Here is a 23,327-nt window from a genome sequence, read left to right as displayed (position 1 = left end):
TACTGCAAAACTCGTACAGAGGGGAGGGGCCGTCTGGTCTCCTTACTCTATGGTGTGGGAGGACTAGGAGCTTTCCAGTCTGTCAGACCCCGTGACCCCGGACATGGCGCTGCTCATGGTGCTCAATATGCCCCGCAGGAGACCGGGGTCACTGTGGCAGCTCAGGAGGCCTCTCAGCTGCTACTATCAAGGAGAACGAAGGTGGAAGTCCAGCAGTTCCCGGGCAAGAGGGGAGCAGAGCCAGGTGAGCCGGCTGCATGGGGGGCGGGGTACAGTCAGGGGGGTGGAGGACCCCCCCCCCCCCCTACTACAGGCTGAGGTCACCATGTGCTGACAGCTGTACAATGAAGAGAACCTGTCCTGTGTTATGGCTGGAAGGACCATCTCCATTCATGTATGACTCCAGGCAGAGCTTTGCTACTGGTGTTGGAGAGAATGGAGAGGGATTGGAGCCCCTGTCAGCTTTTTATTGCTGTCTGCGTCATTATTAGGGAGATTCACCCTTCCTCCGCGTCACGGCGATCGTTCCCATCAAGAGAGGAAAAAAATCCAACATGATGGGTCGTCCCCAAACAGAGGAGCAATCTTCCAATGGGGACACTAGTTCTGGGTGACAATCCGGGAGATTTCCCTTCACTTCCTGTTTGGCTATGGGACAGGAAGTGAAGGGAAATCTCCCCTATGGGACACAAATGGCAAACAAAAAACCAACCCTTCTTTAATTTTTTGCACTACGGCACTGCGTTGTTTTAACTGACAGTTGCGCAGTCGTTCAACGCTGTACCCAAATAAAACAAATGTCCTTTTTTTTTTTTTTTTACGCAAATGGAGCTTTCTTTTGGTGATATTTTATCACCTCTGTGGTTTTTATTTTTTGCGCTATAAACAAGAAAAAAACACATTTTGAAAAAAAAAAACAATATTTTTTACTTTCTCCCATAAAACATATCCAATTAAAACATGTAAAAATCAAATTTCTTAATCAATTTAGGCCACTATGTATTCTGCTACATGTTTTTGGTAAAAAATCCTCCCAATAAGGCCCCATGCACACGGGGCGTTAGAAAAAACGTACGTCAAAGTTAGTTCTGACGCCGGAAAAAGCAGCTGTAAAAACGTGCTTTCAGTAGCTTTTTCCATTGGCGTTATTGCACGTTTTGCCACGTTGCTTTTAGCAGCGTTTTTTTTTCTTCCATTCAAAATCAATGGTTCCCTATGGGAGCCTATTGATTTGAATGGAGGTCGCACCGCAACACCGCAAGTCGGATCCGACTTGCGGGGCGACTTGCGCTGTGAGAATCTTGAGGGGGAACGCCACGCCAAAATGGGAAAAAAACGGCGTGGGGGTCCCCCCCAGGGTTCCAAACCAGGCCCTTCGGGTCTGTTATGGAATTTGAGGGTAGCCCCATGCCGAAAAAACGGCATGGGGTCCCCCCCAAAATCCATACCAAACCCTTATCCGAGCATGCAGCCCGGCAGGCCAGGAAAGGGGAGGGGACGAGCGAGCGGCCCCACCCCCCCTGGACCACACCAGGCCACATGCCCTCAACATGGGGGGGTGTTGGTGCTTTGGGGCAAGGGGAGCTCTGCACCCCCCACCTCAAAGCACCTTGCCCCCATGTTGATGAGGACAAGGGCCTCATCCCCACAACCCTGGCCGGTGGTTGTGGGGGTCTGCGGGCAGGAGGCTCATCGGAATCTGGAAGCCCCCTTTAACAAGGGGGCACCCCAGATCCCGGACCCCCTCCCTATGTGAATGGGTATGGGGTACACTGTACCCCTACCCATTCACCCCATAAAAGGCAGTGTATGGAAATAACGACAAGAGACGTTTTGGAAAGTTTATTAAAAATCTTCATCCGACTCTTCTTGTCTTCTCCTCTCCGGGGTCTTCTCCGGGGTCTTCTGCTCTTTTGCTGTCCGCCCTTCTTGTCTTCTCCTCTCCGGGGTCTTCTCCGGGGTCTTCTGCTCTTTTGCTGTCCGCCCTTCTTGTCTTCTCCTCTCCGGGGTCTTCTGCTCTTTTGCTGTCCCCCTCTTCTTGTGTTCTTGTCTCCGGGGTCTTCTGCTGTCCTCTCTTCTTTTCTTCTCCTCTCCGGTCTTCTGCTCTTTTGCTGTCGGCTGTCTTCTTCCTCCGGTCCTCCTCCGACGACGTCTCCGCTGATTATGCCTATCTCCGGTCTCTTCAGCTTATTATATAGCCATTAGGGGCGTGGCCCCCGATGACGTCATCTGGAGACCCCGCCCCCTCATGTCACAGATGACGTCATATGTGACATGAGGGGGCGGGGCCTCCAGATGACGTCATCGGGGCCACGCCCCTAATGGCTATATAATAAGCTGAAGAGACCGGAGATAGGCATAATCAGCGGAGACGTCGGCGGAGGAGGACCGGAGGAAGAAGACAGCCGACAGCAAAAGAGCAGAAGACCGGAGAGGAGAAGAAAAGAAGAGAGGACAGCAGAAGAGGGGACAGCAGAAGACCCCGGAGACAAGAACACAAGAAGAGGGGGACAGCAAAAGAGCAGAAGACCCCGGAGAGGAGAAGACAAGAAGGGCGGACAGCAAAAGAGCAGAAGACCCCGGAGAGGAGAAGACAAGAAGAGTCGGATGAAGATTTTTAATAAACTTTCCAAAACGTCTCTTGTCGTTATTTCCATACACTGCCTTTTATGGGGTGAATGGGTAGGGGTACAGTGTACCCCATACCCATTCACATAGGGAGGGGGTCCGGGATCTGGGGTGCCCCCTTGTTAAAGGGGGCTTCCAGATTCCGATGAGCCCCCTGCCCGCAGACCCCCACAACCACCGGCCAGGGTTGTGGGGATGAGGCCCTTGTCCTCATCAACATGGGGGCAAGGTGCTTTGAGGTGGGGGGTGCAGAGCTCCCCCTGCCCCAAAGCACCAACACCCCCCCATGTTGAGGGCATGTGGCCTGGTGTGGTCCAGGGGGGGTGGGGCCGCTCGCTCGTCCCCTCCCCTTTCCTGGCCTGCCGGGCTGCATGCTCGGTTAAGGGTCTGGTATGGATTTTGGGGGGGACCCCATGCCGTTTTTTCGGCATGGGGCTACCCTAAAATTCCATAACAGACCCGAAGGGCCTGGTTTGGAACCCTGGGGGGGGGACCCCACGCCGTTTTTTTCCCATTTTGGCATGGCGTTCCCCCTCAAGATTCCCACAGCGCAAGTCACCCCGCAAGTCGGATCCGACTTGCGGTGTTGCGGTGCGACCTCCATTCAAATCAATAGGATCCCATAGGGAACCATTGATTTTGAATGGAAGAAAAAAAAACGTATAACGTGGCTTAACGCACGTTAAGCAACGTTATAGCAAAGTTATTCAGCTTTTAGCAGCGTCAGGCGTTTTTAACGCTGTAACGCTGGTCCTCAGAACGCGCAGGTGGTGGGTTCTTGTTGCAGCCTAAAAACGTCTAAGCCACTTACAGCTCAAAAACGTCTGAGTGTGCATGAGGCCATAGAATAACATGGAGGGGCGTTTTTAGGCTGCAAAAAGAAAACGCCTGACGCCGCTTACAGCGGCGTTAAAAACGTCCCGTGTGCATGGGGCCTAAGTGTATATTTATTGATTTGTGCAAAAGTTATAGCGTCTACAAACTAGAAGATGTTTTTATGGATTTTTTATTTTTACTATTAATGGCCGCGATCAGGTTTTTTTAAAGGGACTGCGACAGACGAATCTGACATTCAGTGACAGTTTTTGGGGACCAGTGACACCAATACAATGATCAATACTAAAAAAAAGATTCACTGTATAAATGACACTGGCAGGGAAGGGGTTAACAGGGGGTTAAAAGGGTTTAGTGCGATCCTAGGGAGTGCTTTCTAACTGTGGGGGGAGTGGATGGACCAGAGGAAGACAGAGATCCGTGTTTCTGCTTAGTAGAAACACAAGATCTCCATTTTCCTCTGTGACAGAATGGCAGTCTGCCTTGTTTACCTAGGAAGACCGCTGTTCTGCCTCTCCTCTGAACATTCAGGAGGTCCCGGTGACCATCGTGGCCGCTGGACCCGCTGATTGGCTCCCGCTGTGTCCAATCACAGCAGGTGCGGGGCTCTGGCGGTCCATGCCCTTGATCCCGTGCACAAAATCATGTACCTGTATGTACTTTTGTGCAGCCAGGCCGCCCGGCCGTAGTTTATATGCAGCACTCGGTCCTGCAGTGGTTAACTTCTGACTTTTTTTGTTTACAAGTTAAAAACAGTGTTTTTAGCTAGAAAATTACTTAGAACCCCCCAAACATATATATATATATTTTTTTTTTAGCAGAGACCCTACAGAATAAAATGGCGACCGCTGCAATATTTTGTCACACTATTTGCGCAGCTGTCTTTTAAACACTATTTTGTTTTTTTTTAAAAAAATTACTTAGATGAAAAAATAAACAGTAAAGTTAGACCCCGTTCACACTGGGGCGACCGGGTCGCCGTAGGTCGCCTGCCATAGAGAAGCTCTGGACCCGTTCTAATAGGAGCGACACAAGTCGTTCCGACTTAGAAAAAGGGTCCGGAGCTTCTTTGGGGCGACCCGGAGCGACCTGCATTGACTTCAATGATATGAATTCCGTGCCGGCCGCTCCGAGGTCGCGGTGCGAGCTGCGCGCCGCGACCTATGAGGTCGCCCCGGCAAGTAGCGTCGCCCCAGTGTGAACGGGGTCTTAGCCCAATTTATTTGTATTCTGTGTGAAATATATTGTTACACCAATGTCATGTTTTAAAATTGCACGCACTGGTGGAATGGTGACAAACTTGGGTAAAAATCTCGAAAGGCGGCTCTTTAACATTTTTTATTGGTTACCAGTTTAGAGTTAGAGGAGGTCCAGTGCTAGAATTATTGCTTTTGCTCTAATGATTGCGGCTATACCTCACGTGTGATCTGAACACTGTTTTCATTTGTGGACGCGACTTACGTATGCGTTTTGTTTGGTGTGCGAGCACGAAGGGATGGGGCGCTTTAACATTTTTTTTTTTTTCCTATTTTACACGGCCCCTTTGAAAAATTTGCTTCTGATCACTTTTATTGCTGTCACAAGGAATGTACACTTCCCTTGTGACAGTAATAGGCAGTGATAGGTACTCTTTATGGAGGAATCTGGGGTCTTTTAGACCCCAAACCCTTCCTATGCACTTCAAAGTATTAAAGTCCAAGATTGGTATTTATGAATACTTTGGATTTTTTGAACTGGCGTTGTTGGTTGCCGAGTGAACCGGATGTTGCTTCTGGTTTACTACATCAGAGACCCGATCAAAGACGATTTCCACTTTTTTTTGCGTGTCCAGGCCAGCCGGCAGATGTGCCGACTGGTCGTACAGGTATCCTGGTGAGACTGGAGACCCGATGAGAGCGACAGAAGGTGGCGGGAGGGGGGGGCATCCCTTCCCGCTGCTTGTAACAGCTGAGCGGATGCCTAGCTGCATCGGTTATTATTGCAAGAAAGCCTACAGTTGGATCTAAATAACGGTACCTGCAGCTTCAGGCATCACCCCCATACAACCACTTGATCGAAATGACGTACTGGTAGGTGATTTTGCAGCAAGTGGTTAAATTATCTGATCATGTGAAAAGCAAATTCCTGTGTACTTATTTCATCTGCGGGTGATTGGATGAATATTCATCCAATCCATTGTGTGAAGATTCTCAACTTCTTTAGTAAATTGTCCTTGTCGTTTCTGACTTTTGTACTGAATGCATTGTGTACATTAGCACATAGAGAAAATAAAACATATATACAGTATATACCATCTACTTCAGCAGGAAGTGAATGTTTACATTTGCAACACATATGGGGCCTGTTTAAAGCGGTAGTATCCCGCTTTTTGACACTTTTACATACAGGTAAGCCTATAATAAGGCTTACCTGTAGGTACAAATAAATATCTCCTAAACCGGCACGGTTTAGGAGATATTTGCAGTGCATGCATCCGCTCGCGCTCTGAAGGTCTGGGGGGACCTTCAATTATGTTTGCCGGGAGCTTGCTGGAAAATCACTCCCGCGCGCATGCCGGAGCCGCCGTACCCGGAAAAGATGGCGAGGGATCATGGCAGCGCCTGCAGCGATGTCAGGGGGTCCGTGTCGGGGCTTCGTTTTAAGGTAAGTTACACATAATGGGCTAGTATGCGATGCATACTAGCTCATTCGGAAAAAGTTTTCCCCTTGGGGTGGGACTTTAAAGGCACTAAAAATAATATGTAACTTGAACCAAAATATACAATTAAATGATTTTATTAAAGAACATGAGTACAAAAAAATGTATATTAAAAGCATATGGCAAGCTGTCTACAATTCATGATGTCATGGGGCAAGAACAGATACCGCTGTGTTGAAGGTGAATGCCCGACGCGTTTCAGAGACACAATTCAGAATTCCTTCTTCAGGGGCAACCTTTAAATAGCGGTCTGTAAGTGATCAATCACATATTTGTTAATTATTGGTAGGTGTATCAGAAGTTTACATATATAAAAGAAGATGTTATAACATGAGCAATAATTTAGTAAGCGTTATATTACATGAACATTTCAAACAGATTTTATATTAAATCAAACATGATGTAATGAAACACTTACAGTATCTGCCGAATGACACTTTAGAATATTAGCTCATTATGCCTTTGTCTTGCAGGTTTTTTTTTTTTTTTTAGGGTTTACAACCGCTTTAAAAAAAAAAAATAAGTTTGAAGAAAGAGACAAGCCTTCACCCATTACTGGCAAATTCTGACCATATTTTGATTAAAGCGGAACTTATTTTCCATCCGTCCAGTGGATCGGATCGGATGAGAACGGACCGACGGTCCGTTCCCATCCAATTTTCCCCATAGAGATGCATGGGGAACTGACAGCTGTGTCTCCGCACACAGCGCGGAGACACATCTGTCATCCTTCTGCTCAGCGGGGGATCGGCGGCTCGATCCCCCGCTGATAAAAGCGGAGTCCGTTTGACGGGACATAGTGTGTGAAAGAGCCCTAATACAGCATTTTCGTATAATTGTCATCGCCATCTAGTGGTCATAATGTAATATCTGTTCTGAAATGCCTCAATCACAAGAAATACTGCATTATGGCCACTAGATGGAGCTGACTACCATGGAAAAGCACTGTATTAAAGAAGATGCATTTAGAAGTAGACATGAATGGGTAAATGCTTGTCACAGTCATCTAGCAGTTTTTCTTTTATAACTAGATCCACCATGTTACTTAAAGTGGTTGTAAACCCTTACATATACCCAATGAAGTGACTGGCCTCAAGTTGTACCTGTCTGTCTGCAGTCTTCTCTCTACTGTACATCCATTCAAAGTGCAGAATTATAAAGCTTGTCTGAGAGGTCAGAAATCTGAAGTTACACTCTTCAGAGTTCAGTGAGGAGAGAGGTGATTGAAGGGAAGAGAGACGCCCCCTGCACACAACTCACAGAACAGAGCTGAGGCTGTCAATCAGCTGGAGCTCCCTCCCCTGTCACCATTTTTCTCTTGGTGTCAGGAAAACTTGCCAGAAGTGATTCATACCGATAGCAGAGGTATTCCAGAGATTCCAGAGAAGATTCTTTACGAGCCCTCCCTATAGCAAGTTGGTACTGACCCCTAGCATAGGCCTTGAAGGCATCCCAGGTCGTGGCCGAGTCCGCAGTGCCCTTATTATGTACCCAGAAATCCTGGAGGTCTGACGTCACCCTCGGGCCATCCTCTCATCCATCACCCAGAACCTAGACAGCCGCCAAAGGCATGGTCCAGGAGACGTGTCTGTTCCGAGCTTCAGGAGCATGGTCAGAAATGCCCCTAGGGAGGATGGAGGCCTCAAGGGTGATTGCTAGAAGGGGATTGCTAACTAGCATGAGATCTATGCTGGAGAGGGTGGCAGAATGGCAGGTGAACTGCCGCTCTCGGGGGTGCTTCCACCGCCAGACGTCCCACAGGCCATAGACTTCAGCCTAACGGGAGAGTCCACCACCGGGTCGACCCCCATCCTGTCCACAGATGGTATCGGGGGGCATGTTAAAGTCACCCGCCAGTAACACATGAGCAGAAGGGTATTTAGCCAGGATCGGGGTCAATGCATGGAGAAGGGACATGCTAGCCGGGGGAGGATTGTAAATACCTGCAATAACCATCTCAAGCCTGTCACAGATAGCATGTAGAATGACATATTTACGCCCGGGGTCCAGGTGAAGATCCAGTAGGACAAACTGTAGGGATTTATGGATTAGGATGCCAACACCCCTCGAGTAGGAGGAGTAGGTGGAATGATAATAGGAGCCCACCCAGGGTTTCTTAAGCGCAAGTAGTTTGCTACCCACAAGGTGGGTTTCTTGCAGAATGCAGATATGTGGGTGGTACTTCTTTAGGTAGTCAAACAAGGGATCTTTTAAATTTGGAGTTAAGACCCCGGACATTCCAGGAAACAATAGTTAGGGGAGCCATGGCAACGGGAAGGAAAATATCAGAAGAGCCTGGATCTCCACCCAGGCCCCGGAAACAATTGTATAACGACTAGAAGCAAACCATACAGCGCCAGAGACCAGTGACAGGAAGAGAGGGCAGCTCACAACACATGAGAGCGACCCAAGAGGTAGTTGTTGCAAAAGGAGAGCATAAAACAGACCATACTTTGTGATAAACCCCAGCATAAGAAACATAACAAACATTATGTGTAAGAAAGGAGAAGCAGAGACAGGACGCATCTTATTTTTCACACGTACTTTATTCTGATTCATGAATGAAGGGGCTCTCATTTTATTTGGGGAAAGCCTTGTGAGAATATTTTGATGAACTTTTAAAGACAACTGACATTTTTCATGCGCTTGTTAAATGTATGTGGGTGTAAATAGACTGCCATCTGATCCAATGTGCTGGACCGAAGGGGAACAGATCCCTATCCGTCTGTATTTAGCTTCTCAGATTGGATGTAGGCGAGTGTAAAGGGACACATGTCCATTTAAACACACTGCTCCATAGAGGAGAATAGAGGGTACGACCGGGTCTGCCTGAAAAACGGACAGGCGGACCCGATTGGACCTCTATTGTGAAAGAACCCCTAGATATACTTTAATGTCTCTGGTTGGTTAGTAATTAGGGGTGCACCGATCCGATTTTTTCAGTCCCAATACCGATGCCTGGGCTTTGTGTATCTGTCGATACCTGATACCGAACCAGTACTATTGCTGAATTAATAATAAACTTTATACCATCCACCTTATACCTTCCTTGAAGATACTAAAGGCACCAGACTTTACTAACTAAACATAACTAAGACAAAATAACAGATGTATGGTAATGTATTGAATTCTTATTTATTTAAAAAACATTTGTGTATTCAAAGCGAAAATAGAATGTAATCAAACTTCTTTAAATAAATAAAATGTAGCAGTAGAACTCTTTGGCTCGCTCCATGTTGATTCTAGCATTCGACACACACGTGAAGCTGACAAATGACGATCTTGCTGCGAGGAAAAAAAAAAAAAAAAACCTGGATCGGCCCACGGATCTGTTAATTTTTCCGATCCCAGATCCAGCTATTTTGTCAGTATCGAGGCTGATATCGGATCGGTGCACCCCTATTAGTAATTGCTCACCATCACCTTTCTAATCGCTGTGCCAACCTGTTTTCCTGTGTTATTGGTAACTAGCATTGCCGATTGCTCCTTTGCTCAGCAGCTCTAATATTGTGTACAGTGATGCAGTTCATTGTGCGGCTATTACTTTGCAGCTGAGATGAAAGAAGCACTGTTCTGGGGTCTGGGCTGGTGAAGTCTAGGATAATGAAGGGTTGCAGCTTGGAGGACATTTTTCTGCATGAGGTTCCTGCAGTCACGGTGGGCTTTTTTCAGAGGTTTGGTGAGTTTGCAGAGATAGGTGAATGGAAGCAGTAGAGAATTGATACAAGATCCTGGTGAGATGGCTTTTTCATGAAGCATGTTCACATGTGAGTTTAAAATCTGGATTGATGTTCTAACTTCTGAGGGAGGGTGTTTTCCATTATTTTGTAGACCGCTGTGAATATTCTGTGCACATGGCCTATCCTTGTTATCTGTCTCGGCACTCTTTGCTTACTTGCAGGTCTCTTCTAACACATCAGGACTGTGGTAAAAAAACATAAGTCAGCCATTTTTTTATTACTATTTGCAGAAGCCATGGTTTAAAGCTGAGTTCCAGTTAAAAAGAAAAAATTACATTTGCATTGCCATGCTTAAAAAAAAAAAAAAAAAAAATGCTTCTTCTCTGATGCTGTCCTCTGAAGACTCTCCACTCTGAGGTTCAGCTCCACTTGATTTCTGGGTTGAGTTCCTCTCAGCCCGGGCTATTGTGGATGTACCATCCCCCAGAAGGGAATCATGTAACCTGGGCTAAGAACAAAGCAGACTTCACACATCATTACATGAGTGCAGCTCACCCCAGCAGGAAGCACCACTCAAGCTGAAGAGGAAAGACTCCTTAAAGCGGAGTTCCACCCTGGGAAATTTTTTTTTAATAAAAATACCCCCGGGACAGTCAGGGCTAGTACATTCCACAATGGCTAGCCTCTGATCTGTCCCAGGTTGCACTTACCTTTTATAAGAAATACTTACCTTGAAAATGTATTGTCCGGCGCTGCCATCTCAGGTGTGGGCAGCTTGAAGCCAGCGTGATCCTCTTCTGTGTCCTCTTCCGTGCACTGCACCGGCCCCGCCGTCACTTCCGGTGCCGCAGCGTCATCCCTGCACAGCTTCTGGGCATGCCCAGAAGCTGTTTAGCAAGGTATGATGCCGCCTGCACCGGAACTGACGTCGGGGCCGGTGCAGGCGCATTGATTCCTGGGAGCGATGATGTTCAGCTCCCAGGAATCAATGCAAGCCAGGAAGTGACGAATCGCCATAACCGCCGAGGGGAGGAAGAGGAAGTAAGGTAAGTATATTTCCTTCTAAACCAGGTAAGTAAAAAAAAAAAAAAAAAAAAAAAAAAAAAATTGCGATTATCCATCTGTTTTTCATGTGACCCGGAGCGAGAAGATGGAGGTAAGTATAATTTTAGGGTGGAACTCCGCTTTAAGGGCCGGTTCACACTTGTGCGATGCAGGAAGGCTGCGAATTTGCAGCCTCTTCCCGCATTAACCTAATAAGGAGCCACCACCAATTTACCACATCCTAAACATTTCTTATATTCTAAAAAGTTCCTCCAGTGAGGTTTACATGAAATTCACTGGTACAAATTGAGATAACACTCCAATTTGACAAAATTATTATACAATACTTTATTGATAAAAGTAAAAAATAAATGGATCTGTTTGGTCCTAAAATCTCCTGACCATCTGTAAACCATACCCCCCTAAATTCCCTTTAGTTCCATATACATTCTACTCTCCATATGAGATATTGTACAGGTATTGCTTAATTTGTTTTCCCCTTAGGTCAATGCCTTTCTCATAAAGCTTCTTCGGGTCCAGTTGAGGGTTTAATGAGGAGAAAATAGTAATCACAGTGCGAAATTGAAGTGCAAAATTACTTCTGGGACCGGTTGAGGCGGCAGCCACAAAGTGGGGCAATCCCCTGGGGCAGACACTGGAACATAGAGACTAGATCTGAACCAAAGCTCAAATTTTCAGCAATCCTGCCATAAGCATGCCTGATTGGGTCTTTCATGTCCTTATCTGGTATACAATAGTTTTCCTCCATTAAACCAAGTATCTGTATTGGGGATCATCCGATATCGTTTTTTTTCCAGGGCTGATACTGATTTTCCGGCCATCCTTCAGGCCGATAACAGGTGCTGATATTCTGCACATTTAAAGTTTTTTTTTTTTTTTTCACTGTCCCTGTTAATTTTTTTTATCTTTTTTTTTTTTGCTGTCACAAGGATTGTAAACCTCCCTTGTGACAGTAATAGGCAGTAACAGGTACTCTTTATGGACCCCTCTTCCTCACCTAAAAGCATTCAAAATGCCAGGTTGGTTGGTCGGGCCTCCTGGTGGGACCAGAGACCCGCGTGGAGCAGCAGAAGGCAGCGGGAAGAGGAGTACGTCCCCTCCCACTGCTTGTAATAACAGCAAAGTGGCTGCTTGGCCTCATTGGTTGTTACTACAAGAAAGCCAAGCGTCCGCTCTAAAAAAAAAACGGTACTGGGGTGATGTCTGTAGCTGCAGGCATCACCTCGGTACAACCACTTGAAGCAATATTGGCCATATCGGCAAGTTTGTGGCTGATACCGATACTTCAAAAAAAGTGAATATCGGCCTCTGAAAAGCAGCTCCACCGATAATCGGTCGATTCCTAATCTGTATATGCTGTAATGATGGGTTCCCAATGCTGATCACCTAGAGCATTTGACCCTAATCACATTACCTCCCATATAGAATGCAGTTTCTTTCTGTTTAATTACATAGAAAGAGCCAGGCACCACAAAGAACCCTGCCTGATAGAATTACTTTAAGCCGCTGCCTCACATGTTCCAAAGATGCACACTCCGCTCTTTAAGAGAACTAGTTATCATTATGGGATCAGATATGGCCAATATGACCAAATGTGATTATGGTCAAATGCTCTAGGTGCTCATTATTGGGACCCTATCATTATAGCAAATACAGATTGTTGGTTTAATGGAGGAAAATATTGTACGCCAGATAAGGCCATTAAGTACCCAATCAGGCATGCTTATGGCAAGATTGCTGAAACTTATAGCGTTGGATCGGCCGTGGTTTGGATCCAGTCTCTATGTCCCAGTGTTCACCCGAAGGGATTGCCCCACTTTGTAGCCGTTGCCTCCAATAGTCCCATAAGTATTTTTGCACTTTTTTGATTAATATTATCTCCTTTATTGAATCCTCAACTGGTCCTGAAGAAGTTTTATGAGAAGCACGTTGACCGAAGGGGACAATTGTTACAAAGCAATACCTGTGCAATCTCTAATATGGAGATTACAATTTATACGTAACAATATATAAATTGAATTTAATGGAAATTTGGCTTACCAGATGGTCAAGAAATTTTAGGATCAAACAGATCTATTTATTTCTACTTCTATCAATGAAGCATTGCATTACATTTTTTTATCAAATTTGAGTGTTATCTCATCTTGCACCAGTAAAGCCTGTGTAAACCTCATTAAGGAAATTTTTGGACTGTCCTGAAGACTGCAGGACCGAAGGTAAGCATGTATAGATTTGTTGCAAAATAAATTAAAGGATAGGGGGCTTTAGGGTGGGCTGGGATCCAGGATGCAGAAGTTCAGATTCAAAGCAGTCCTGGCAGGAAGTTTAAAAAAAATTCCATTGATAGTACCCTGTCCGTCAGTTGGCTTGCTGAAAACCACAGCGGTCAGCATAGGACATGTTCTTTGTGGTGTGAAGTGTGGCTAGTAAAAGCACCACACTGTGTACAGAAAAACAGTGGCTAGACACATGGTTAACACCATGATTGCCCTAGATGTTTAACCCATTCCCAGCCAGTGTCATTAGTACAGTGACCATGGATATTTATAGCACTACTCATCGTATTAGTTCCGGCAAAGTGTCAGTTATTGTCTGATTTTCTGTTGCAATACCGCAGACGTTGATCACTGCCATTACTAGTATAAAAAAGAAAAAATCTGAGTTAGACTTACCGGTAACTATGTTTCCAGGAGTCTTCCAGGACAGACCTTGAGAGATGGAGCTCCTCCTACTGGACGGGAAACACATTGCCATCAGCTCTTTAAAAGGCGGTCCCGCAGGCACCTGGTCAGTTTTATCCAAGAACCGAAGGACGGAGCTGAAAAATTGTTAAAAAACATAGTATGGAATGGTACATCAAATTCATTTTATTAATGTAGAAAAAAGGGTGGGAACCTGCTGTCCTGTTAGACTCCTGGAAACAGAGTTACCGGTAAGTCTAACTCTGATTTTTTTTTTCCCCAGTCGTCTTCCAGGACAGCCCTTGAGAGGATTAACAAATACTCACCCAGTTCCTTTTAGGGGGGGACCACTGCTTGGAGGACCTTCCTTCCAAACACCTGATCCTGGCTACCCAAAATATCCAGACGGTAATGCCGGATGAACGTTGAGATGCTTGACCACGTTGCGGCTTTGCAAATCTGTTCTGGGGTAGCACTGGTTCTTTCTGCCCAAGATGTGGCTAATACCCTTGTGGAGTGCGCATTGAATCCCTCTGGTGCATCCAAGTGCAAGACCCTGTATCCCTCTGAAATAGCCATCTTTATCCATCTGGCTATAGTCCCTTTCGAAGCCTGCTTCCCCTTGCGTTTCCCTGAGAACAGGATAAACAGGGTCTCTGATGTTCTGAAGCTTCTTGTTGCTTCTAGGTAGGCTATAAGGCACCTTCTGACATCCGAATGGTGTAGTTGCTCTTCTTTTTCATTGGATGGTCTATTGCAGAAGGAGGGTAGTATTATGTCTTGGCTTCTGTGAAAGGTAGAGGCGACCTTGGGTATAAAAGCCTGGTTGGTCCTGAGAATGACCCTATCCTCAAGAATCTGTAGGAAGGGCTCTCTAACTGAAAGGGCTTGTAGTTAGCTAATTCTGCGAGCAGAAGTTATAGCGACAAGAAAAATGGTTTTTAGGGTAATCAATCTTAAGGAGACCTCTGATAATGGCTCAAAGGGTTCCTTAACCACTTCAATACAGAGCAGTTAGACACCCTTCCTTCCCAGACCAATTTTCAGCTTTCAGCACTCTCACACTTTGAATGACAATTGCTCAGTCATGCTACACTGTAACCAAACAAAATTTTTATCATTTTTTTCACACAAATAGAGCTTTCTTTTGGTGGTATTTGATCACAACTGGGTTTTTTTTTTTTCGTGATATAAGCAAAAAAAGAGCAAAATTTTTGAAAAAAAAAAGACTTTTTTTTAGTTTCTATTATAAAATTTTGCAAAAAATTTATTTTTCTTCATACATTTGGGCCAAAATATATACTGCTACATATCTGTGGTAAAATGAACCCAAATTAGTGTATATTATTTAGTCTGTGTGAAAGTTATTGAGTCTAGAAGCTATGGTACCAATTACTGAAAATTGATCACACCAGATGTACTGACGGCCTATCTCCTTTCTTGAGGCCCTGAAATGTCAGGACAGTTCAAATACCCCCCAAATGACCCCTTTTTGGAAAGTAGACAGTCCAAGGTATTTAGTAAGAGGCATGGTGAGTTTTTTGAAGTTATAATTTTTTCCCACAATTCTTGGGAAAATGAAGAAAAAAATATTTTTTTCTTTTTTTCCCCACAAAGTTGTCAATTTATAAGCCATTTCTAACACATAGCATGTACACAGCAAAAATGACACCCCAAAATACATTCTGCTACTCCTCCTGAGTATGGCGATACCACATGTGTGAGACTTTTACACAGCCTGGCCACAAAAAGGGACTCCACATCCAAGTAGATCCTTCAAGCGTTCTAGGAGCATAAATGCACATAAAACTTTCTTACTACCTATCACACTTTTGAAGGCCCTAGAGCACCAATACAATGGAAAAGCCCACAAAATGATCCCATTTTGGAAAGCAAACACTCCAAAGTATATTCTATGAGGCATTATGGGTCATTTGAACATGTCATTTTTTTCCACAAGTTTTTGGAAAATGTGGGAAAAAATTAAAACCTATTTTTTTTACACAAAGTTGTCAATTTATAGGATATTTCTAACACATAGCATGTACATAGCAAAAATGACACCCCAAAATACATTCTGCTACTCCTCCTGAGTATGGCGATACCACATGTGTGAGACTTTTACACAGCCTGGCCACATGAAGAACCTCCACATGCAAATAGCACCTTAAGGCGTTCTAGGAGCATAAATTACACACATCATTTTCAGACTACCTATCACACTTCTGAAGGCCCTAGAGCACCAAGACAATAGAAACGCCCACAAAATTATCCCATTTTGGAAAGCAAACACTCCAACGTATATTCTATGAGACATTATGGGTCTTTTGAACGTGTTATTTTTTTCTAGGGATGCACCGAAATGAAATTCTTGGCCGAAGCCGAATAATAATGAAATGCTTGGCCGAAGGCCGAATACCGAACGCGGTGTTTCGCATTTTTTCCATTTATTTTGCCAATTTTTAGGGGGCACGCTGATGGGCACATTTTATGTTAGGGGGCACGCTGATGGGCAAAACAAAACATTTAAATCAGCGTTGCTCTTAACATAAAATATGCCCATTAGCGTGCCCCTTAAAATAAAATATGCCCATCAGAGTGCCCCTTAACATAAAATATGCTCATCAGAGTGCCCCTTAACATAAAATATGCTCATCAGCATGTCCCTTAGCATAAAATAAGGGGCACGCTGATGGCCACATTTTATGTCAAGGGAGCACTCTGTTGGGCACATTTTTTTTCTTTTTTTTTTTTTAAAGGGGCACTTTATAGGGCATTCTAATGTAATGAGCATGGCAAGTGGCAACAACATATGGCAGTCTGCACACTAATGCTTGTGCAGCTACCGTATTCTCCCCCAAATGTGCTCAGCTCCACATCACATACCTGAACTGCAGCCAGAGCCAAAAGCCGCGAACAGGGGGGCGGGCGTGGACCTAGTGTGAAGGAGCCGCAGTCAGGAGCAGGGGGCAGGACGCGCGCGTGACGTCACACCCCCTACTCGCGGCCGGACAGGACACCGGCGGCGTGTGAGAAGGGAGCCGCGAGCCGCAATGAGGAAGGTGAGCGGTCAGGGCGGAAGCTGACATTGTTCGGCTCAAAATTATTCGGCCTTTTGACTTATTCGGCCGAATGCCGAAAGTGCTATTTTCTCTATTTTCGGCCGAATAATGTTCGGCCGCCGAATATTCGGTGCATCCCTATTTTTTTTCCACAAGTTTTTGGAAAATGTGGGGAAAAAATTAAAACCCTTTTTCTCTTACGTCCTCCGACAGTCGCCGCCTCTTCATATTCGTCACATATGGGGTATTAGACTTTGCTCCGAAGGAGTAGCTAGGCAACAGAATATGTTAACAATAAAGCTTTAACATATCCCACCCTCAAGGGGTGGTCCCCTCAGTCAATACCCTCCTACTTCCTGCAACCATATCTCAGTTTTAATGTCTAGCTTGTCAGGAGTGGCTGGCTCTCTCTGTGCTGGGACTTTTTGTCCCAGACTTTCTTCTTTTTAATATTTTATTTGAGTTTTTTCTCTACCTTTACTTAGCTGTTGTTTTTGTCAGCATTAGTTAGTTCTTCGGACGAAGAGGATCATGCGGACTGGGTCTCGGGCTGATCCCCCTGATCGCAGGTCGTGGGTCAGTGGCTTCCCAGTCTGCCATCGAGCGTTCAGCCAGGTAACGCTCCTGGCACGGTGAACGACCCATCCCTGTTCGGTGCAGGGATGTTTGGTGAGGTGGCTACCTCACCGGACGCTGTGCGGTTTCTTAACCGCCATTGTGTGCGTCTTGAATTGCGACTCTCCCTGCCTCATGTGCAGCGGCTTGTTCGCCTGTGCGGGTTCCCCACGCCATATGAGGTAAGTGTGTCTATGTGGGGACCTGTCTGTCTGGGGGGGGTCTCAGTCTGGGACTGTGTAACCTGCCTTTAAATCACACTGCTTGTCTCCCTATCTCTCGGCTGCATGCTGTGGGCTGCAAGGGGGGGGGGGGGAGCTGTATGACACTGTGTGTGTCAGGCTGGGCAGTGTGGGAAGCTGTGTGCTGTGGGGCATGTTTTTAATGGCATGTTGGGGCATATACAGCGATCGCTGCGGCGATCTAACATGTATCCATATAATGGGATGAAATTGTGTGTGTTTTTATGCACTGTGGAGCGGCGGTTTCGGCGCCAAACGACGCCATTTTACCGGCGCCCGCTCCGGCCGCATGGTTTACATGCACGGCGGCCATTTTCTTGTAGCCTCCATAGGCTTACATAGAGCGCCCTGGCTGCATCACTTCCTTTTTCCTGGAACACCGGTCGAGGCAGCAGCAGCAGCGGGGTCTCCTCAGGTTTTATCCTTCTATTCCTGTTGTCCATTGCCTGTATTCAGTCTGTATATTCCCTGTGGGGGTCTCATTGTGCCTGAGTGTGTGCGGTGGGCTGTGCTTGCTGAAAGGGGACAGTTAACCCTTGGTTGTCTGGCGTACAGGGGCAATGGATTCTCAGGAGGGCAAGTTTCCCACAGTATTGGTGGAAAGCCAGGGGACCGCTGTTTCCCCCCCAGGGGGGGATTTAGCCACTATTGTGGCTGGCCTTGCTGCCCAGGTGCAAATGCTGGTGGCTGCTCAATCTACTAAACGGCCCAGAGTTACTCTGTCCTCCGATTCTGAGGGTGAAGGTGATGGGGCTGTTCTGGCAGGGACCTCCCTATCGGGATCCCGCTCCTCTCTTGATCTAGTGGGGTCTGAGGTAGAGGCTGAGGTTGAGGGGGTTGATAATTCTCCCCCTGGCTCGCCTGAAGAGCTTGCAATCATGGATGAGTTGATTGCTTCCGTTAAGCAGACGCTACGTTTGCAGGACGAAGTGTGTCCCCCCGCTGCCTTGGCGGCTTATGGGACGCAGAGAAAACGCAGGACGCCGCAGGTTTTTCCCTGCAATGCTGATTTTCAGCGCGCGGTAAAGGATCAATGGCGCGATCTGCGCAAACCTTTTGCGGTACCAAGTAAATTCAAGCTGCGTTATCCTTTCTCCCCTGCCACTGATGAACGGTGGTGTGTGCCTCCACCAGTGGATCATGCAATTGCGGTTTTGAACAAAGCCACTGCGATTCCTGCAGAGGGATCCCCTGTTTTCCGTGATGCCACGGATAGGAGACTGGAGTCTCTTGCCCGTCATACTTATTCTGTTACGGGTTCTATGCTTAAAGCTCTATTTGCTTCTCTCGTGGCGGCCCAGGCGATCGCAAGTTGGACGCAGATGCTTAGGCGCGTCCTAGTGGCCGATTCGGCCTTTGGCGGCGACCCTGGACATGGTGGATCAGATCCACCAGGGTGTCATGTATCTGTGTGATGCGGACCTGGACCTGATTCCGTTGGCTGCACGTGTGCACAGCGTGGCGGTGTTGTCTCGCCGCCTGGTTTGGTTGAAATGTTGGTCGGTAGACCAATCTTCACGTAAAACCTTAGCCAATCTGCCTTATGATGGGTCTCGCCTTTTTGGGGAGTCTCTGGATGTGTTGATTAAGGGGATCACCGGGGGTAAGAGCACTCTCTTGCCCCATTTCCCCAAGGCTAAGGGGACTTCTGGGAAGAAGCATGCGAATTTTCGGCCCCCTCGGGGGTCCTTTCGTGCCTTTCGGCCGCACTACAAGGGCAAACCGTTCAAGGGCCAGGGCTCTCAGAAGAAACCCTGGTCTGGGAAACAGAAGTCCGGCCAATCCGGACCTGCGGCCCATAACAGTTCGGCCTGAAGGGGCGCCCTCACCCAGTTTTGGGGTGGGGGGACGCTTGCTCGGTTTTCTTCAGCCCTGGTTGGCCCGTGTGCGGGACAGATGGGTTCTGGAAATCGTTCGATCTGGTTACAAGATCGAGTTTCTCTCTCGGCCAGAGAGCAGATTTTTTCCCTCAAATCTACAACTGTCTCCAGAGCGCCTGCGGGATCTGCACCTGGCGGTGCGGGACCTGAGGGCTCAGGGAGTGGTGGTTCCGGTGCCTCATCGGGACAGATTTCGGGGGTTTTATTCCAATCTGTTCACCGTGCCCAGAAAGGAGGGCAAGGTTCGTCCAATTCTGGACTTGAAAGCTCTGAACCGCTCTGTGCGGGTTCGCAAGTTCCGCATGGAATCCCTGCGCTCGGTGGTGGCTGCCCTGGTTCCGGGGGAATTCATGGCCTCCATCGATTTGAAGGATGCGTATCTTCACATCCCCATATTCGAGGGTCATCAGAGATACCTTCGATTTGCCATTGCGGAGGATCACTACCAGTTCGTGGCGTTGCCCTTTGGGCTCGCCTCGGCTCCGCGGGTCTTCACCAAGGTGCTTGCACCGGTTCTGGCATTATTGAGAGCCCAGGGCATTTCTGTCCTGGGGTATCTGGACGACATTCTGATTCGGTCTGCGACCAGTCAGGGTCTGGAGAAGGACCTGTCTGTCACGATGCAAACTCTGCAGGAGTTCGGTTGGACGATAAATGTTCCAAAGTCGACACTGAGTCCGTCGGTTCGTCTTCCCTATCTGGGAATGATACTGGACTCGGTGCAGGCGAAGGTCTTCCTGCCGGAAGACAAACTCAGGACTCTTCAGGAGGAAGTCAGGTCCCTCAGGGACGTTCCGAACTCGTCTCTGCGGACGTGTATGAGATGTCTGGGATTGATGGTCTCGGCTTTCGAGGCGATTCCTTTCGCGCAGTTTCACACGCGGGGTCTCCAGGCGGAGATCTTGTCCAAGTGGGACGGGCGACCTCAATCTCTGGATCTTCAGATCTCGTTGAGTCATCGCACCAGGGAAAACCTTCTGTGGTGGCTCCAGTCCCCGTTGGTGTCCGGGGGCAAGTCGTTTCGTCCGATCTCGTGGACGATAATCACCACGGATGCCAGCCTGTCGGGCTGGGGTGGTGTTCTGGGCGTTCTGTCCGCCCAGGGGACCTGGTCGGAGGGGGAGTCTTCCCTCCCGATCAACATTCTGGAATTGCGTGCGATAAGGCTCTGTCTTCATCGCTGGACGGACCGGCTGCAGGGCTGCCCGGTTCGGGTGCAGACGGACAATGCCACGGCGGTGGCCTACATCAACCACCAAGGGGGCACCAGGAGTGCCCGAGCGGCTCGAGAAGTGGCCGACATTCTGTCTTGGGCCGAGACTCATGTCCCGGCGATAACGGCGGTTCACATTCCGGGAGTGGAGAACTGGCAGGCGGACTATCTGAGTCGCCAGACCCTGGCGTCTACCTCTTCGGGACGATCTACTGTCTCAAGGACCGATTTACCATCCTGCTTTACAGTCGCTGGCTTTGACGGCCTGGCTGTTGAGACCGAGGTCCTGAAGGAGAAGGGTCTCTCTCCAGAGGTTGTTCATACCTTGATCAACGCGAGGAAGTCTTCCTCGGGAAAGGTTTATTACCGTACTTGGAAGGCCTATTTTGCCTGGTGTGAGTCCAGGGGGTTTTCACCCCGCACGTACTCGGTTTCCCGTGTGCTGTCTTTCCTTCAGACGGGTGTCGATCAGCGTTTGGCGCTGGCTACGATAAAGGGTCAGGTGTCTGCGCTGGCCGTTCTGTTTCAACGTCCCGTGGCTTCCAACTCCTTGGTTGGCACTTTTATTCAGGGTGTGCGGCATCTGGTTCCTCCTAGGAGGGATCCTTTGCCCCCTTGGGACTTGAATCTAGTCCTATCTGTGTTACAACGTGCTCCTTTTGAACAGATCAGGGAGATCTCGTTGTCTATGTTGTCCAAAAAGGTCGCCTTTTTGGTGGCGATCACTTCGGCTCGCAGAGTGTCGGAACTGGCGGCTTTGTCCTGCAAGTCTCCGTACCTGGTTGTTCATTTGGATAAGGTGGTCTTGCGACCTAATCCTTCTTTTCTGCCGAAACGAGTTTCGGAATTCCATCTTAACGAGGATATTGTTTTGCCTTCGTTGTGCACGAAGCCTAAACATCCAAAGGAGGTGAGATTGCATTCTCTGGATGTTGTTCGGGCGATTAGGGTTTACCTTAAATCGACTGAGTCTTTTCGAAAGACGGACTCCTTGTTTGTTCTTCCAGAGGGTCCTCGGAAGGGCATGGCGGCTTCCGCCTCTACCATCGCCAAATGGATCAGGCAGACCATTGAACAGGCCTATGCCTTGCAGGGGAAGGTTCCCCCTGTGCCTGTGAAGGCACACTCTACTAGATCTCTGAGTACGTCTTGGGCCTGTCGTCATGGGGCTTCTGTAGCCCAGGTGTGTAAGGCGGCGACTTGGTCGACCGTACACACTTTCACAAAATTCTACAAAGTAGATGTTCGGGCATCGGCGGATGCTTCCTTTGGCCGCAAGGTTCTTAGTGCGGCTGTTCCCTAGGGTCCCTTGTTGGGGACTCCTGGCTGTTGGGATAAGTTTTGTATCCCCTGGTTTTTTGTCTTTTCCTGGGTTGTTGCTCCTGTTGAGCACTTATTTTCGCTGTTGCCCAGCTGGTTTCCTTCCTTTGGTAAGGTTCCTTTCTTTGATGTGGAGACTGCGTTGCCTTTCGGCGCGGATGCGTTTCCCACCCCTCATGTTTGCACTGCTTTGGGACGTCCCCATATGTGACGAATATGAAGAGGCGGCGACTGTCGGAGGACGTAAGAGAAAACGGAATTTTTGTAAAATCTTACCTGTAAAATTCCTTTCTCTGAGTCCTCCGACAGTCGCCGCCCCCGCCCCTCTTTTGGGGTTTGAATGTATACTCTACTGCTATTCCACTAAAACTGAGATATGGTTGCAGGAAGTAGGAGGGTATTGACTGAGGGGACCACCCCTTGAGGGTGGGATATGTTAAAGCTTTATTGTTAACATATTCTGTTGCCTAGCTACTCCTTCGGAGCAAAGTCTAATACCCCATATGTGACGAATATGAAGAGGCGGCGACTGTCGGAGGACTCAGAGAAAGGAATTTTACAGGTAAGATTTTACAAAAATTCCGTTTTTTTTTATACAAAGTTGTCAATTTATAGGATATTCCTAACACATAGAATGTGCACAACAAAAATGAAACCCCAAAATACATTCTGCCACTCCTCCTGAGTATGGCAATACCACATGTGTGAGACTTTTTCACAGCCTAGCCATATAGAGGGGCCCAACATCCAAGGAGCACCATCATGCATCCTAGCCACTTGCCTAGGCCTATTTTTGACATTTGGTGTTTACAAGTTAAAATCAGTTGTTTTTGCTAGAAAACTACTTAGAACCCCCACATATTATATATTGTTTTTTAGCAGAGACCCTAGAGAATAAAATGGAGATTATTGCAATATTTTTTTATCACACCGTATTTGCGCAGCGATCTTCCAAACGCAATTTTTTTGGAAAAAAATCACTTTTTTTAATTAAAAAATAAGAAACCAGTAAAGTTAGCCCAATTTTTTTCCATAATGTGAAAGATAATGTTATGCCGAGTAAATAGATACCCAATATGTCATGCTTCACAATTGCGCACGCTCACGGAATGGCGACAAACTTTGGTACTTAAAAATCCCCATAGGCGACATTTTAAAAATTTCTACAGGTTGCCATCTTAGAGTTACAGAGGAGGTCTAGGGCTCAAATTATTGCTCTAACGATCGCGGCGATACCTCACATGTGTGGTTTGAACACCGTTTACATAGGTGGGCGGGGTTTCTGTATGCGTTCGCTTCTGCGCGCGAGCTAACCGGGACAGGGCGCTTTAATTTTTTTTTTTTTTACTATTTATTTTATTTTTTATTTTTACACCGTTTAAAAAAAAAAAAAAATGATCATTTTTATT

General features: G+C 47.1%; 2 protein-coding genes across 2 annotated transcripts in view; one reads left to right on the top strand and one right to left on the bottom strand.

Moving 5' to 3' along the window:
• RPL7A (ribosomal protein L7a) overlaps positions 1–23,327 on the bottom strand; it is a 475,634-nt gene that overhangs the window by 345,192 nt on the left and 107,115 nt on the right. The window lies entirely within an intron of this gene.
• The window catches only part of ABCB7 (ATP binding cassette subfamily B member 7), a 267,277-nt gene continuing 243,969 nt past the window's right edge, over positions 20–23,327 (top strand). The window contains exon 1 of the mRNA XM_082262773.1: positions 20–244. Coding sequence (XP_082118899.1) covers positions 104–244 — 141 coding nt within the window. The 5' untranslated portion in view covers positions 20–103. The remainder of the gene's footprint in view (positions 245–23,327) is intronic.

Source organism: Pelophylax lessonae (assembly GCF_965119305.1).
Source record: "Pelophylax lessonae genome assembly, chromosome: 7".
In the NCBI taxonomy this organism is placed as follows: domain Eukaryota; kingdom Metazoa; phylum Chordata; class Amphibia; order Anura; family Ranidae; genus Pelophylax; species Pelophylax lessonae.
Note: the sequence above shows the minus strand (reverse complement) of the source record. Positions and strands in the feature narration are given on the sequence as shown.